General features: G+C 40.2%; 1 protein-coding gene across 1 annotated transcript; it reads right to left on the bottom strand.

Moving 5' to 3' along the window:
* Window positions 1–510: 510 nt before the first annotated feature.
* Window positions 511–12,997, bottom strand: LOC135469849 (snake venom 5'-nucleotidase-like). The gene is made up of 9 exons (XM_064748469.1): window positions 12,662–12,997; window positions 11,352–11,565; window positions 6,887–7,072; window positions 5,390–5,587; window positions 5,021–5,152; window positions 3,947–4,069; window positions 3,395–3,550; window positions 2,137–2,337; window positions 511–1,766 (listed from the first exon to the last, which is right to left on the bottom strand). Exons 1-9 carry the CDS (start codon window positions 12,995–12,997, stop codon window positions 1,558–1,560), a joined length of 1,755 nt encoding a protein of 584 aa, XP_064604539.1. The 3' UTR covers window positions 511–1,557.
* Window positions 12,998–17,705: the final 4,708 nt, after the last annotated feature.

Raw genomic sequence — 17,705 nt, 5'->3', positions numbered from 1 at the left:
GATATCAGTGTCATGTGAACGAATGAAGGATTAGGGCTTAACGCCACACTGGCAATACTTCAGCCATATCGCACATGGTTCTGGCACAGAACCATGTGAATATGTGAGAATTAGTGAGCAGTAGGAAGAGGACAGGATTCACGTGTGAGTGTTCTCTTATCTTTGAAATTGTAGCAAGAAGTTGCAGGACAAAAATATGTCACTCATTTATGTAACATCCCACCCAGTCACATTATGCTGACACAAGGCCAACCGGACCTGTTTCCTCCCTCTAACCTCTCTGTGCTTAGCGCGAAGCGTGGCAGTCAAAAGTATCATTTTTAAAAACTTTGGTATGACCCGACCCGGGTTAGATCTCAGTTCTCCCGACTTCAATCCACTTGGTCACCGAAGCTGTCATGTTCGTTGTAATATGCAGTGCACAAACACATGGAACACAGAAATGTGAAATACTGAAGAAAGTATTATTTTTTTCAAGAACAAAATAAAAAACATTACTCATCAACGTACATATGTGTACAAGCTTTATAACATACAAGAATGACAGTGAAGTGTATGGCAATCTAAAGATCGCAAAAGCCTACAACTGATAAAATAAAAAAACAACATTTAGGCAATGGATCACGTGACAAAGTGTGAGAGATGTAAATGGAAAGTAGGTTCACATGAAAATCGGGATATGAGTCATGTCCTTTGTGCCTGTTATACTTTGAAGGACAGTCTTCGGAGCTTACTGAGAAATAATTCGTAACTCCAGAAATTGATTTGATTTAATCGGTGCTTTACGCCCTGCCCAATAATATGTCACTTATACGACGGCTGTCAGCATTAGGGTGGAACAAAAGCAGGCAGAACCCAGTGGATTCAGGAGATTGGCCATTATATAAGGCTACAAGTGTTCGGCTCATCAAAATAAGGAATCTAAACTTCAATATCTAAGCAAATGTTATTTAAGTTGTGATTTCGTATCACCAGCGTATGGATTCACCAGGACTGACATGGTGACTATATTCAGACAGGCAAACTCTGTCCATCAGGCAACGCCATATTCTAACCCAATGCAAGCAAAGGTTTTCTGTTCTAATCCAGGTTAAGCATATATTAAGATAAATGTACACGTTTAAAGCCTGACACGAGGAAAAACGTTTCTTCTATTAGCAGAATGATATCAACAGAGACTCATCTATTTGAAGCTGATGTCAGGTGCTTTAGTTCTTACAGCACTCCTAGATTCGCTTACTGGCTTTTACATGTCGTGCGTTTCGTGTTTAAAATTGAGGGCTTGATTTAAAATTAAAACATAGCGGCGTTTTTGATTTTCCCAGTTCAAGCGAAGTCACTTATAAATGTAGGTTAGCCACTTTTGTTGGATATATCCATCATGCTACATAGTAGTTTCAAAAAGGCACCAAGGAAGTAACCATTTCAATTCATGCCATATTTTTATAGTTAGCTATAGTAAGATATGATGTGCATCATGGTAAGATTTCAAAGGTCAATTGTAAAATCTACAGTGTCCAGCACTGTCCAAAATGAAGAGTTCTCTTTTCTCAGCCTTTAAACTACGACGTAACAAAGCGCTTTGACAGTCATCAAAGACAGCCAGACTATGACAGGTGGAAGCTCGGGTCCTGACGCCTGTGCCGTAATGGGACAGAAAATCGTGTCATCTTCCTCCCCACAGAAATGGATTCGTCCTTCATGGCTGCTGTACACTGGAGACTGGTGTTTCACGAATTGTGTAAACAGATCGGAGTCCAGAAAACCTGCAACGAGTGGAAATGATTTCAGAAAAGGCAAACCGGTATAACTTAAGTGGCTTGCTCCATGTACATGTACAGAAGCTTAGTGTTCATTGCAAGAATGTAATCTGGATAAGTAGCATCTCAAAGCTTAATACTAAAGCCTAGGTCTTCTGGAGGTAAAGAATTTGACAAACACTCAAAATATAATCTGTTAATTTTAACACAAAAATCTGCTGTTACAGCGTCATACTGTGTCAAAGATAACATCCTTTTAGTCTAATACAATATTTTTGTTGAATTAATAGAATTTGTGAGCTATCTTTAAGAGAATAATGTGTTGCAAAATAAACAGATTTTCTGTTAAATAAAACAGATTTTTTTTGGAAACTACCTGCTGAAATCCGGTCTCCTTCATTCAACTCAAAGTTATAACCGTCTCCGCCATCCACTAAAAACCCCGGCAAGACGACGGAATAGGTGTCTGCTGGGTCAACTGGCTCGTACTTTGGCATCACACAACGCTGACACCGAGCTCGCACATAAACCACACGCTGTTCGCTTGGTCGTTTTAAGTCGTACACAACCTGCAAACCTGGACAGAGAACAATAACAGACAGAAATAGTCATTAAAACACGGTGTTATTAGTAATACTTCCTCACGTGACAAAGTGCTTCCTCTCTTCCAGCAACCTGCGGATGGTCGTGGGTTTCCCCCGGGCTCTGCCCATTTTCCACCCATCATAATGCTGGCCGCCGTCGTATAAGTGAAATATTCTTGAGTACGGCGTAAAACACCAATCAAATAAATAAATAAAATAATCAAGTGGCAAAGGCAACATGTCATCCTGTGAAGATTTTAATGTCTTTCTGCGCATCAAAGCTGTCGTCTGTTTTTTAAATTAGCAAGCCTTGCCACAATACTTTCAAGAAGATGGAAAAAGGAATGATAAGGAATTATTCAAATAAATGAATAATTGCAAAAAATGGCCAAAGCAACGAAAAAACCGAGATAGCCAACCATAGCTTAGATGAGAAAACAACACTTTACTCCGCACTCGTAGAACATTACTTCCATACACTCCCGATATTCCAGCCCTCAGTATGCACTATGTATATATTGTTCAAGGACACTCAGACTTGCGCCAGTTCGACCAGCTTCTACAAATCACAATGAACCATCCACGGCTGAGCTTCAAACTGTAAAAAACAGGCGCTAGTCCGAGATTGCTCTGACGTTAGGTTTGACAAAAGTTTTGATTGGCCAAGGAAGGCCAGTCCTTTGTTGTCATATGACTGAAAAATTGTTAAGTACGACGTGAAACCCTAAGTACTCACTCACTCTTTCCATTTAAAAGCCTGATGCAGTTACCGCAGTTGTTGCTTATCGTTTCGTCTGTCGATGTATTACAAGCACAATGTCCATCGGTTATTTCCTAGGCCTTGTTGGCCCAAGATTCTATGGTGATGCTCAAAGTGAACGGCTTGGTGACATCCGCTACATATTTGACAAGGGCAGGTAACTGCATCAGCTTTTCAAATGACGCCCGCTCTGACGTTGGCCCATCTTTGGGCGAACAAAATTTTGCAAACGTCAGAGCAATCTTGGATTAAACAGGCACGTGCAAAAAAGTTTCCTCGTTGTCCATTACCTGCCACCTGCAGGAATCCTCCCCCTGGCTGTTGGGGGTTGTACGCAGCTACGGAGTGTTCCAAGGCCTTTAGCAACACTCGACCCGTCACTTGGATCACGTCTATACTGTTCTGGAATGGTAACACCGTACTAATGTCCCCGACGGTTATCTCCCCTGAAACCATCGTCACGTAACATTTATATTAAAATAAACAGAACAACCTACTTTGAATAATTCGACAGAATAAGAAAGAAAGTCACCTACCTTCATCGTTTTATTCACTAATCCAGTGACTATGCCTATACAATCAAGATGTGAACATGCAGTCAAAAAAGCAATGTAGGCCTATAGGGCTCTTGTATAGCACTTATTATACATTTATACGTTATACATTTGGTTGCTGATAATGAAGTGAAGGGTTCCGATCTTCCTCCCAGATTCCGCTTTAATACGTACACGGTGTTATGTGCGTTTTGGTTCACGCTACCACGCTGCCATACGTCACGCTTATTTTGACCAATCCCATTTATAGGCCTCTCATATCTTTGTAGAGTAGAGTTTGTCATTTACCTGGTTCTATCGGCGATCGGATCCCTCCCGAATTCATCAGGGCAATTGCCGCAGTGATCCACGTGCCGTTTGGCGAGCTCAACTGTGCCATGTTCCAAATCATGGAGTCCGTGATAAGGTTACCTGTTATTAAATGAAACGGTGCTTTGTGTGCAATTCTGTGGAGCATGTTTTTGACTACAACATCTCTGCTTGCTTTCTAAACTTAATATATCTACCTGCTGCAGAGCTTGGGGGAAATCTTCTCATTGGATTAGCCAAAACATCGGCTGGTTTTGCATTCTTTTTATCTTAAAAGGAAAGACAACACTCGGCAAAATATATATGTGTCCTCGCTCATAATAAATGTTAAAAACACACAAATGTTAAAAACAAATATCTTTTCGTTTTTGGGGTGTTACCTAACCGAGATATCGTAGTTCAAAGTAAGTCAAATCGCGCATTAAGATTTCATTAAGAAAATCGAAAGGGCCGTTTTCAATTTTATCCCACCAGGAGTAAGTTATGTCTATAACCTGAACCAACAGGTGTTTCAGCTGACGTCGCCCTAACCAGTTTTGCCTTTTAGGAACACAAATGAAATAACATCGTACTTCCGCTTTCTCTAACATGGCTTATCCCATGTCCAATGGCTTATCCCATGTCCAATGGTTTATCCCATGTCCAATGGCTTATCCAATGTCCAATGGCTTATCCAATGTCCATTGGGTTATCCCATGTCCAATGGCTTATCCCATGTCCAATGGCTTATCCAATGTCCAATGGCTTATCCTATGTCCAATGGCTTATCCCATGTCCAATGGCTTGTTCCATGTCCCATGTAAGAATTCATGGCTAAAAGTTACCAAGCACTTGAGATCAAAATTATGGTGACCGTTTTGAACTGGTTTCAGCCCTCCCCCGAAATAAGTAAGGTTATATTATTTGTTGTCTTTTCTTTTAGTGGGTAACCCGATGTGCTCAACCGAGAAAAACAGCAGAAATGGAAATTTATTAGTTTCGAGCATGTTGGTGACACAAGTCTTGAATAGGTCAGAGGGCATAGAGTGTACTTCACTTTACTTCGTTACTCACCCAGGTTACACTCGCCAAGCCTACAGATAGTCCGTCGACCGTCCAAGTACACGTGACTGCTACCCACGGGTTGACTGCTGATATTCACCACATCCCCTTTATAACTTTCTACTTCCGCAAGAAGCTCCGGGTCTGAACAAATCAACATATATAACATTGTTTTTTTTTCTTGTTTTGTTTTGTTTTTCTGATTTATAAAAATGTGCACCCTGCCATCATTTTTTTTCTTTCTTGAAATATTAGTCCATGTTTACCTTTAAGAACTGACACCACCGTGCTGTACTGCATCATCTTTACTGGTAAAAGGATAATGTCGTGACACCTTAATTGGATTACAGCGGTGACTCCTTTTCTTTAACAGCTCCTTACCTTCAGGAATGGAGTCGTTCAGCAGTATGGGGTTCCCTTCCCACGACTCCACTTTGCCGCCCTCCGTGAACCGGACCTTCAGAAAACCGAGGAATTTGCCGAAGAAAAAATCCTGGACGATTAGAACTTTATCTCCGTTAGATTTTTCTACAACGGTCGGGTAAGGTCCAATTACTTTGTCTTTACTTGGTGGGTTTCCTTTTAGAAAGCAAAAATACCATCGAGTACTGGCTCATCGACAATGTTTTCTCCTTGTCGACATTATAATGACATTGGGTGGATGATCTGTTATGAAAATGTCAGTGGTAGTATAATAGTCTATTTCTTTCAGAGGGTCGTCTATACTGAGCTGTTTGTAAAATCAGTCATACTCGCTACCAAAATTTGCCTTTAGTTAGTGACACGTAACAACACAAGGTTTACACATGAATATGTTGAAAGTTCATATTCTTGCAAAGAAAATCAAAATCAGATCCCTTTTTAATTCATAATGTTAAATTCAATGGCCTAGTTTCGACACCAAGAACTCATTGTCTCGGATGACGTCATAATTATTAAAAAACCAATGGGCATGCTGGGGAATGGGGGTGGAGATTAATTTGTTTTATAATAGGTACACCAACCTGCGGTGAGAACAAACTCCACGCGGGAACACATCCTACACTACACTCTTTGCGAATAGACTACATTGTTTTTAACAACAAAATTTCCTAACATCCAGCTTTAAAATCATACTTCCGTGAGGTAATATACTACAACATACAAAATTATATTCATATATTAAGGTTATATTATGCTAATTTCAAATATGGCAGAGGCAGCAAAAGGGTTTTACAGTAAGATCAACAGAAGTTTAGGAAACCGGTGTCGCCCTCCGTCAAAACATGTTGAACTCCGCCCAATATCCAGCGTGCCACTGTTTTTTTTAATAATTATGACGTCACTCGAGGCAATGGGTTCTTGCCGTGGAAACGGGGCTTGTGAACATTATGAATTAGAAAAAGTGTTCTAACTTTATTTTGTGATAATGTGAACATGCAATAATGTGAACTTAAAACACATCAATGTGTAGAGCTTGTGTTGTTACGTGTCACTGACTAAATGCAATTTTGGTACAGAGTATGACTGATTTTACAGGCAGCTGAAAACGGGCGACTCTCTAAAAGACTAGAATGGAATATAACAAATGCAAGCATACATGTACGTAACCCGGGTAATTGTGCTACACCAGGGAGTATTGTCTTCATATGAAATCGGGGCCTCCGTGGCTGATAGGGTTAACACGCCAGCCGCCTTCGTATAAGTGAAATATTACTGAGCGCAGCGTAAAACACCAATCAAACAAATAAATAAATAAATCAAACTAAATCTACATGTACTAAAACTCAGCCTCACATTTCCAATTTATTAACGAACAAAGATCATACATCTTGCATCTATGCACGATTTCAACTGCAATGAAAACTTAAGATAAAATTACAATCACTGTATATATACCTGTGTAGAGGAAGGTGTGTGAGTGACCACCCACGATGATGTCCACGTCAGTTAGCTGTCTCGCCAGTTCCTGGTCCCTGGCGTAGCCGGAGTGTCCAAGGGCGATAATTTTGTTGATGCCATTTCTCTTCATCTCGTCGATGATTGGCTGAAGCGCTTCCACTTCATCTTTGAAGATTAAGTCCCCTGAAAGAGAAGTTTACTGCAATGACCTTTTATTATTCTATTATTCTAACTTTCAAACGTATTATTAATTTGGTAGGAATCTTTGATTAACTTTGGAGAATGTCCGTCCTCACACCGTTTGAAGTATCTCAAAGAGAATTCTCCCTCTCTTATATCAGCTCTTCATGCCCATGGACCGATTAAAGGGTATTAAGGCATTAGTCAGACGTAAAAATAATTTCTTATAACAAATAGAACTTCGACAAGACTAACAATAATTCCGAGTGAAACTACTCTTACATTTTACCGAGTTTGGTGCCGATTGTTGTCGGTTTGGAACTCGTCGAAAATATGACATCCACGAGCACAGAACGATTACTAATGTCTACCAAGTCTAGTACGATGTAGTACGATTTCGTTAAGAGTTAATCTGAAACGACGGAGGTGTGCACAGCTTGCTACGACCTTGACGGTACCATACACTACATGGAATAAATTATCTCGAGATCAGCATGGGTTCTGTACGAGTTTCTAACCGTTCAAGTTTGTATGAACTGTCCGAAATTCTTATGAGTTTTGTACGAGCTTTCCGAGTCCGTTACGAGTGTGACACGAAGGCTGCTAATCTGGCCACGACTTATCCCGAGCTCAGTATAAGCCCTGGTCGAGTTTCTTGAGGTTCTCACAGATTTGTACGAGGTTCTCTGACCCGATTCTTTGTCTTGAAAAGGCCTATCCGATATTAGTGTATTTTCACGATTTGTCACCGAACGTCATGACAGCCTAACTACATCCGTTCTTTGTTCACATTTGTACCGTCATATTTTTGACAAATGTCAATACGAAATTGAATACGCTTTACCTTTAAAAGCAGTATATTTCATCTGGCAGATTGTCCCTAGAGACGAACAGCATTAAGGCTAAATGCGTCTATACTTAATCAACCAACTGTTCATTGGTGTAGAGAAGTCCATGTACTATAAACTAGATACCTGGACTGGAGAAGTCCCTGTATTATAAACTAGATACCTGGACTGGAGAAGTCTCTGTACTATTAACTAGATACCTGGACTGGAGAAGTCTCTATACTATAAACTAGATACCTGGACTGGAGAAGTCCCTGTACTATACACTGAATACCTGGACTGGAGAAGTCTCCGTACTATATACCGAATACCTGGACTGGAGAAGTCTCTGTACTATTAACTAGATACGTGGACTGGAGAAGTCTCTGTACTATAAACTAGATACCTGGACTGAAGAAGTACTATACACTGAATACCTGGACTGGAGAAGTCTCTGTACTATATACTAGGTACCTGGACTGGAGAAGTCTCTGTACTATAAACTAGATACCTGGACTGAAGAAGTACTATACACTGAATACCTGGACTGGAGAAGTCTCCGTACTATATACCGAATACCTGGACTGGAGAAGTTTCTGTACTATATACTAGGTACCTGGATTGGAGAAGTCTCTGTACTATAAACTAGATACCTGGACTGGAGAAGTCTCTGTACTATTAACTAGATACCTGGACTGGAGCAGTCAATGTACTATAAACTAGATACCTGGACTGGAGAAGTCTCTGTACTATAAACTAGGTACCTGGACTGGAGAAGTCTCCGTACTATATACTAGGTACCTGGATTGGAGAAGTCTCTGTACTATAAACTAGATACCTGGACTGGAGAAGTCTCTGTACTATTAACTAGATATCTGGACTGGAGAAGTCTCTGTACTATAAACTAGATACCTGGACTGGAGAAGTCTCTGTACTATATACTAGATACCTGGACTGGAGAAGTGTCTGTACTATAAACTAGATAACTGGAGAAGTCTCTGTATTATAAACTAGATACCAGGACTGGAGAAGTCTCTGTAGTATAAACTAGATACCTGGACTGGAGAAGTCTCTGTACTATAAACTAGATACTTGGACTGGAGAAGTCTCTGTACTATAAACTAGATACCTGGACTGATGAAGTCTCTGTACTATATACTGAATACTTGGACTGGAGAAGTCCCTGTACTATACACTGAATATTGGACTGGATAAGTCTCTGTACTATTAACTAGATACCTGGACTGGAGAAGTCTCTGTACTATATACTAAATACCTGGACTGGAGAAGTCTCTGTACTATTAACTAGATACCTGGACTGGAGAAGTCTCTGTACTATATACTAGATACCTGGACTGGAGAAGTCTCCGTACTATATACTAGGTACCTGGACTGGAGAAGTCTCTGTACTATACACTGAATACTTGGACTGGATAAGTCTCTGTACTATTAACTAGATACCTGGACTGGAGAAGTCTGTACTATATACTAAATACCTGGACTGGAGAAGTCTCTGTACTATTAACTAGATACCTGGACTGGAGAGGTCTCTGTACTATATACTAGATACCTGGACTGGAGAAGTCTCTGTACTATTAACTAGATACCTGGACTGGAGAAGTCTCTGTACTATATACTAGATACCTGGACTGGAGAAGTCTCTGTACTATTAACTAGATATCTGGACTGGAGAAGTCCCTGTACTATATACTGAATACTTGGACTGGAGAAGTCTCTGTACTATATACTAGGTACCTGGACTGGAGAAGTCTCTGTACTATTAACTAGATACCTGGACTGGAGAAGTCTCTGTACTATATACAGAATACCTGGACTGGAGAAGTCTCTGTACTATTAACTAGATACCTGGACTGGAGCTGTCTCTGTACTATAAACTAGATACCTGGAGAAGTCTCTGTACTATTAACTAGATACCTGGACTGGAGCTGTCTCTGTATTATAAACTAGATACCTGGAGAAGTCTCTGTACTATAAACTAGATACGTGGACTGGAAAAGTCTCTGTACTATAAACTAGATACCTGGACTGGAGCAGTCAATGTACTATAAACTAGATACCTGGACTGGAGAAGTCTACGTACTATATACTAGGTACCTGGATTGGAGAAGTCTCTGTACTATAAACTAGATACCTGGACTGGAGAAGTCTCTGTACTGTAAACTAGATACCTGGACTGGAGAAGTCCCTGTACTATATATTGAATACTTGGACTGGAGAAGTCTCTGTACTATAAACTAGATACCGGGATTGGAGAAGTCCCTGTACTATACACTGAATACTTGGACTGGAGAAGTCTCTGTACTATAAACTAGATACGTAGACTGGAAAAGTCTCTGTACTATAAACTAGATACCTGGACTAGAGAAGTCTCTGTACTGTATACTGAATGCCTGAACTGGAGAAGTCTCTGTACTATATACTAGGTAACTTGACTGGAGAAGTCTCTGTACCATTAACTAGATACCTGGACTGGAGAAGTCTCTGTACTATAAACTAGATACCTGGACTGGAGAAGTCCCTGTACTATACACTGAATATTTGGACTGGAGAAGTCTCTGTACTATAAATTAGGCGCCTGGACTAGGGAAGTCTCTGTACTATATACTAGGTACCTGGACTGGAGGAGTCTCTGTACTATATACAAGGTACCTGAACTGGAGAAGTCTCTGTACCATATACTAGGTACCTGGACTGGAGAAGTCCCTGTACTATAAACTAGATACTTGGACTGGAGAAGTCTCTGTAAACTAGATACCTGGACTGGAGAAGTCTCTGTACTATATACTAGGTACCTGGACTGGAGAAGTCTCTGTACTATTAACTAGATACCTGGACTGGAGAAGTCCCTGTACCATATACTAAATACCTGGATTGTAGAAGTCTCTGTACTATATACAAGGTACCTGGACTGGAGAAGCCTCTATACTGTATACTGAATACCTGAACTGGAGAAGTCTCTGTACCATATACTAGGTACCTGGACTGGAGAAGTCTCTGTACTATTAACTAGATACCTGGACTGGAGAAGTCTCTGTACTATAAACTAGACACCTGGACTGGAGAAGTCCCTGTACTATATACTGAATACTTGGACTGGAGAAGTCCCTGTACTATTAACTAGATACCTGGACTGGAGAAGTCTCTGTAAACTAGATACCTGGACTGGAGAAGTCCCTGTACTATATACTGAATACCTGGACTAGAGAAGTCCCTGTACTTTATACTGAGTACCTGAACTGGAGAAGTCTCTGTACTATATACTAGGTACCTGGACTGGAGAAGTCTCTGTACTATATACTAGGTACCTGGACTGGAGAAGTCCCTGTACTATATACTGAATACTTGGACTGGAGAAGTCTCTGTACTATACCTGGACAGGAGAAGTCTCTGTACTATATACTAGGTACCTAGACTTCGAGAAGTCTGTACTATACCTGGACTGGAGATGATTGGCGTGTCCGTCGTCGTATATCCTACAATGCCGATCTGTTCACCGCCCACGATGAGAACTGTAGATGGGCGGATCAGATCTCGGACCGTCGGCTCCCTAGAAGGGTCGATGTTTGCGCTCAATACCGGGAAAGTGCTGTTTTCAAGGAGTGGCATCAACCCCTTTATATTACGGTCAAATTCGTGGTTCCCAAGCGCCTGAAACACGGTTATGATATAGTTACAAATCTTTAATATCAGGAAAACACTGAAAAGTCATTCCTAACGTCGAAAAACAGAAGTTTCAAACTGTGTGAGACAGTATGGTTTGATGGTTTGGTCTCCTTACTGTAATGTGTTCAGTTTCATCTGTCTGAAGTACATAAACAAACAATAATTACATAACAAGTTAAGCTCTCGTTTGTTTATGTTTAAAAACATACCACTTTTGACGTCAGTGTGAGTTCCGTGTTGTAGCACTGATTCTTAGCAATTCAGTTTTTACGCGGAATGCAATGTATTGTAATGCTGTGGTGGCCCAACGGCAAGAGGCACTTTCCTTTCAAGTGCTGCGACACACGAGGTGCGCGTCCAAACCCGGTCATGGAGAAGGTCTCCCCATCTCTCACTGCTTGTGAGGCCTTGTGACATAAAGTGATCGAACGTTCCTTGAAGACCACTTATTTTCTACCAATCTGGCGTCTCATATATGGCAAATTTCGCTAGTAACTTGCCAAATGTCGATGGTTTTTACCGGACACGCCTGTTTCCTACGCTCATAAACTTGACCGCAATCATATAAGTAAATCATTTTGGGGAATAGTGTTAAGCAACAATCAGACATCACAACTATCAATATGTGTAAGGGATCATGAGTCACGCTCACCACTTAAGCTATATTAAATATTCAACAGCAAACGACCTGAAAATGCTAAAAATTGAAAGTATTGTCATATGACTATGGAAAGGAGTATTTGCCTGTTGTCACAGATGTCATGTTATCGGCTGAGTCTATACTCATGTCGACTCTGTTCTGCTTTTGTCCGATAGACAGACTTTGATATCTTTTAAGTTAAGTATTTTAAGTTTTTTGTACAGGTATAATACAGTACTGACCGAGATGATATGTTAAGTTTTATTATTTTGTTTTGAGATGGTTCATCTTTTATTAGAATTCTACCGCGTTGACAATGTTAACATTGATCAGGTTGGCATTGTATTGCAGGTAAATATCATACTGGCCGGCATAGGCCAGGCTCAGCCGAATCTTTTGAATGTGTTAGATCGCATTTACCCTGGGTACAACCATACTTACCATTGCCTGGTAGCCAAGCTTTTTCATGAAGTGGACAGTAGCGACGCCTTGATATACAGAATACCATTGTGTGCCTTGGTACTGATCTCCCGCATCCAGCAATATCATGTTTGGATTGGTGCTGTTTATTTCGCGTATCTTCGTCAGTCTTCGGGCAACTCCGCCATAGCACAACCCGGCCACTTTCGACTCACTTTTACATTTGCCACCTACGGCATTTGCTTCTTCGAAACGAGCGTGAATGTCATTGGTATGTACTATGGTCAACTCGAAGGCGTGAACAGAACCAGTAAGACATACGAATCCTAGAAGAACAGTCAGCATATTAGTCTCCATTTTGGCTCACTGAACCTGATATAAAACAGAAAAAAGATCCTATATGTTGGTTGTTAACACTGGCCAATTAATCACATGTGACCAGGTGGATAAGCCAGAGGGGTAAAACCACGGTGAACCTGGCGGCAACTGGAATTCCTAGTAAGCAACAGAGGTTTCCCGTACGCATATTAGATGAAAGCAATATAAACATGATATAAACATGAGAAAATAATGACGAGGAAGCATTTAATGACACCTTGAGGCAATTGAAATATATATATATAGCTTTGTGTATGACATTTTGTACATTACCCCAAAGTAACAGGTAATGATGTGGAAAGATCAAAAGGCTTCGTTTGCCTTGTGAAGTTTAAAAAGTGAATTTTACTTGTGTATTTGACAATCGTCCCAGAAATAAAGCAGCCTACATCAGGCAAACAGATGAATTCTAAAAAGCCCTTTGAAGTTCATACTGACGATGTAGCTTATGGTGAAAGCAATGATTCTTTTACCAACCTAAAGCTCTTAAAAGATAAAGAAACACTATCAATTAAATACGCTATATATCAGTAAATCAAATTTATTTATTCATTTGGGTGGGGGGGGGGGGGGAGAACCAAGTAACATGGTTTTAAAATATCAGATTCTACGGTGGTGTGTAATGATCCAGAAGCTATCAGTGACGTCACATAAACTTATTTTGCTTGAAATATTTCGTTTCATCGTCCATTCGACGAATGTATTCATATATCTACATATATATGTGTATATGGATTTTGAATGATAAAATCATATCACCCTATGTGTAGTAAGTTGCAAAGACCTGCTGTGGCTTCACTGATCCCAATACAGTCAGAAAAGATCGCCTAAAATGCCTCAAATGCATTGTACTAGTTTGAGCAAATTTCCTTAAACAAAAAAAAACGAAATATTTCTAGTGACAGTGTTTAATTGTCTTCGTTCTGAAATATTCTTCACGTTAGTATTTTTTTGCCTTTAATGACATGGTTTATAAGGTCAGATTTGCTTACTTGGTCAACCAGGCCACCAATGGTCATATATAGCCCCAGAGGTCTTTAGTCACTCCTTTATGCCACACGCTATTCAAAATTTAACTTATTCAGGCCCACAGAACCACACATCAGTGTGCGAAAATATAGTCTAAGATAGAACAAGTTGACACAGATTCACATAAGGCCTATGGCCAAACAATATATGTGTTCTGTGACCTAGATTTGCCCGTCATTTGCACGGATCGGTGTAGTGTGCTAATCGCGATATATTCAGCGTAACACTAGCGCTATCCGAGAGGCCTCACGTTTCTGTTAGAGCAGGGAGATGAAATATTGCACCTCTATTGGAGTTAGGGTAAACTGCCTAATTGTAATTGACCCAACTTGTTTAAAACGATGAAACCTAGGCTGGAGTTTTGACAAATTTTTTAATGCGCTATCAATACGAAATTGTTCTTAGCATTTCTAGTTGTTGCTAATGTGTGCATGTATATTGTTCTCTTATGATAAGTTTTGTTATTTACTTCACTGCATGGTGTTTAACGCTATAGTGCCGGGGTAAACCTTCGCCCTTCGGCACGTAACATGCGAACTTTCATTATGAATGCGGCAAGCGGATTCCAGTGAACTTCATATTAGACCACACAAAAGAGTATAGTGAGTGAGTGAGTGAGTGAGTGAATGCTTATGGTTTAACGGCGTGACTTAGCAATTTTTCAGTCATATGAAGACGAAGGAGTCCTTAGCGTGCATGTGCCTCTCTGTTGCAGGACGGATTTCCACCGCTCTTTCATTTAGTGCTGCTTTACTGAAACGACTTACCGAAGACAAGTAAGCCGCCCCGCCCGGGTCATTATACTGATATGGTCAGTCAGTCGTTGCACTACCCCCTTAATGCTGAACATCAAGCGAGGAGGTTACAACTTCCTTTTTTAAGATCTTTCAAGGCCGACCCAGCGTTGACCCTGGATCTACCGCCTCCCGAAGGGGACTCTATTTGCTGTGCTGTGGGACAGGTAGCTCTAAACAGCACAGTTCACAGCTTTCCTGTCACCCATCAAGAACAAAGGAAGTAGGGGACTCTTTTACAAAGTGTGACAGGTGATAACTTCATCTATAAAGTCTATGCCTATTATTCATGTGTCTATATTTATTAATTTTTAATATGTAACGTACTGGGTTTTCATAAAACATGAAGAAGAATAAATGATTCAGCACGTCGTGGATACGCGTGGTTCACCTATGACGTGCACATGTCCTTAACAGCGTATCAAACAGCGCTGAGAACGTGACATGGGTTGAACAACATGCCCCATGTGTGTTATCAGTTTTATTCTTTTTAACATAACTTCAGATCATAACAGCCCAAATTTAACAGGCTAACATTGCTGAGACGCGACACAACAACAGAAAGTCTTCACTGGAATGATAACATATTGTTATATTCGTTTGGACGGAAAGTGATTTGCATATCACGTATACCGGAATTAAAGTGTCATGATGAGCTAAACAATGTTAGCCACCACCTGCCTAAACACACAGTAACATTTAATACGTGAAACAGCTTCGTGTTCATTTGTGCAACAGGTGCATGAGATGCAAGATATTCTTACCTGCTTACCTCTTCGGTCGTTTTCACTGACGCTTTGAACTGGCGCGTCACATCAGACCACTATTTTTACACGTCTCATTCACAGGCTGAAATAAGCCTTCCAACTCTTCCAATAGCTTAAAAAACTGTCAATGTGGTGATACTGACGTAGAGCTATAGTGAGTGTGTTGGTGTGAGCAGATCAACAAGACTAACTATACTTCACGTGCAGTACACATCTAAACTGGTTTTCTTTATATGTTATGATCATCCCTTTACGCTTGAATGAAACCTTTTATTACGGCGAATTCTCTTTAAGATATGTTTTAAAAGGCTTTTAACAGCAGCGGTACTGTATGTGTAACATGGCTCCACTGTTTTGTTCTCTTTGCCGTATAACACGTATGATCTGTATGCTGGGAGGTAAGACACTTATACTAAATGTGTAGCGCATATATATAGATTTTCGCTTTTGAGCAAGTACATTGACTTGTTCACAAAGCGTACGCCTCACCGTGAAAAACTGTCAGTCGAATTCAATCAACCAGACTGAATGAAAACTAAACTCGTAGCCAATCAATGGGCGTCTTTGTCATCAAGTTTTAAAAGAAGTTGATGACAATCTAAGAGGATACTGTTAAAATGTATCGCAGAATATAAAAATAATGGTTCGTATACAATCCTTAGTAAGCTAACTGTCGCATGCTTATTGCAGGGGAAAAGACAGATGGGTTGATTTTGGGTTACGACTTAAAATTTAAATTAAGAATTAAATTCAGTAATCGTATAACTGCTCGGCTGGAGCTTAGATTCAAGGGAATAAGCTGTATGATAAGTCGCCGTTCTATATATATATGAAAACATAAAAAAAAACAACAGGACCGCCTAATGGTTACAGCGTCCGCCTCGAAGTCGGGAGACCCAGGATCAAAGCCGGGTCGGGTCATAACAAAGACTTTCAAAATGATACTTGGTCTTTGGTTCATTACTGGAAACAGGTCTGTTTGGACTGGTGACTGGGAGAGGTTGCATGTCTAGTGTCTACGGCATGATACTTCATTGACGGCAGAACTTGGCGGCATGGACCCGCATTGCCACAAGAGAAAACAGAATGCATAATGTCTACTAGCATATGTACAAAAGTTAAGCGTATATATTTGTATGTTGATAACAGTTATTGATTCTCAAAAAATCAGTGCTAGGGGTTAGAGAGATATGAAAATTTGTGATATAGAAATAACAATGAAAACTGGAATCCGGATAGGCCTATATATTTGTACGTTTATAACAAGATGGTCGTATGACACAAGTTTTTGTTTTGTCATTGCAATGTGGACCCTGCATCTCCATGGGAAGTGCGGAATTGCTTGTCAACTACCATGTCAGGGAAGAAAGCCAGTTATCTTTCCTTGAGTTTGGTGGAGATGATGTGCCCTAAAACACCCATGTTAAGTTACAGGTGTTTGGTGCTACAGATTAACCAGGTCTTTGGGTTCGAAGACCCCTACAAGTATTTGACCCATGTGGTACATGTACCATTTCCGCACATGGCATAAGGTCATTCTTTTTGTCTATGGTGGTACGAAAGTGTTCATTTGAACACCAAAACATCTCAAATATGTCTTGCTGACACAAAACAGTTTTGCCTCAATCTGTTGTTGCACTGGGAGATGATCCACCATTTCATTTTTTTTGCATTGCTTTCTGATTTGCCATTCTCAAAAAGGTTTCATCATATTGGTAGAAGAAAAGTGGTCATTAATCAAGGTTAGGTTGCGCAAATGGCCACCCAAGTGTCGACGACCATTTTTTTGTTAAAGTAAATGAAAGCTAAAATATAAAATAAGGTTCATCATACAGACAACTGAAAGCTATGCGTAAAAATGCTTTTATTTATTCCTCAAGAGTTTGAAAAGGCATTCAAATATTTTTGCTATTATGGTGGGCTTTACTATTCATACTGAAGGTATCTAAGAACTCTGACGTCATATCGCCTGATGTTTTCCAGCAGAAGGAGGACATATTTTGGAACATTATTTCATTTACTCATGGGTAAAACGAGTTATTCCAACAGTCTGTGTCGTAATTAGAGTTGTAAAGACTTCCTGTGACGTCATAGTTC

This window comes from Liolophura sinensis, chromosome 7 (genome assembly GCF_032854445.1).
Source record: "Liolophura sinensis isolate JHLJ2023 chromosome 7, CUHK_Ljap_v2, whole genome shotgun sequence".
NCBI lineage: Eukaryota > Metazoa > Mollusca > Polyplacophora > Chitonida > Chitonidae > Liolophura > Liolophura sinensis.
The sequence above is the reverse complement of the archived record's forward strand: the minus strand, read 5'-3'. Positions and strand labels throughout refer to the sequence as shown.

Coding starts and splice junctions, on each gene's coding strand:
- LOC135469849 (XM_064748469.1), bottom strand. CDS start 12,997: ATGGAGACTAATATGCTGACTGTTCTTCTAGGATTCGTATGTCTTACT. Junction 5,588..6,886: donor ACACACCTTCCTCTACACAG/GTATATATACAG, acceptor GCTTTCTAAAAG/GAAACCCACCAAGTAAAGAC. Junction 4,070..5,020: donor GCTTGGCGAGTGTAACCTGG/GTGAGTAACGAA, acceptor ATTTAATAACAG/GTAACCTTATCACGGACTCC.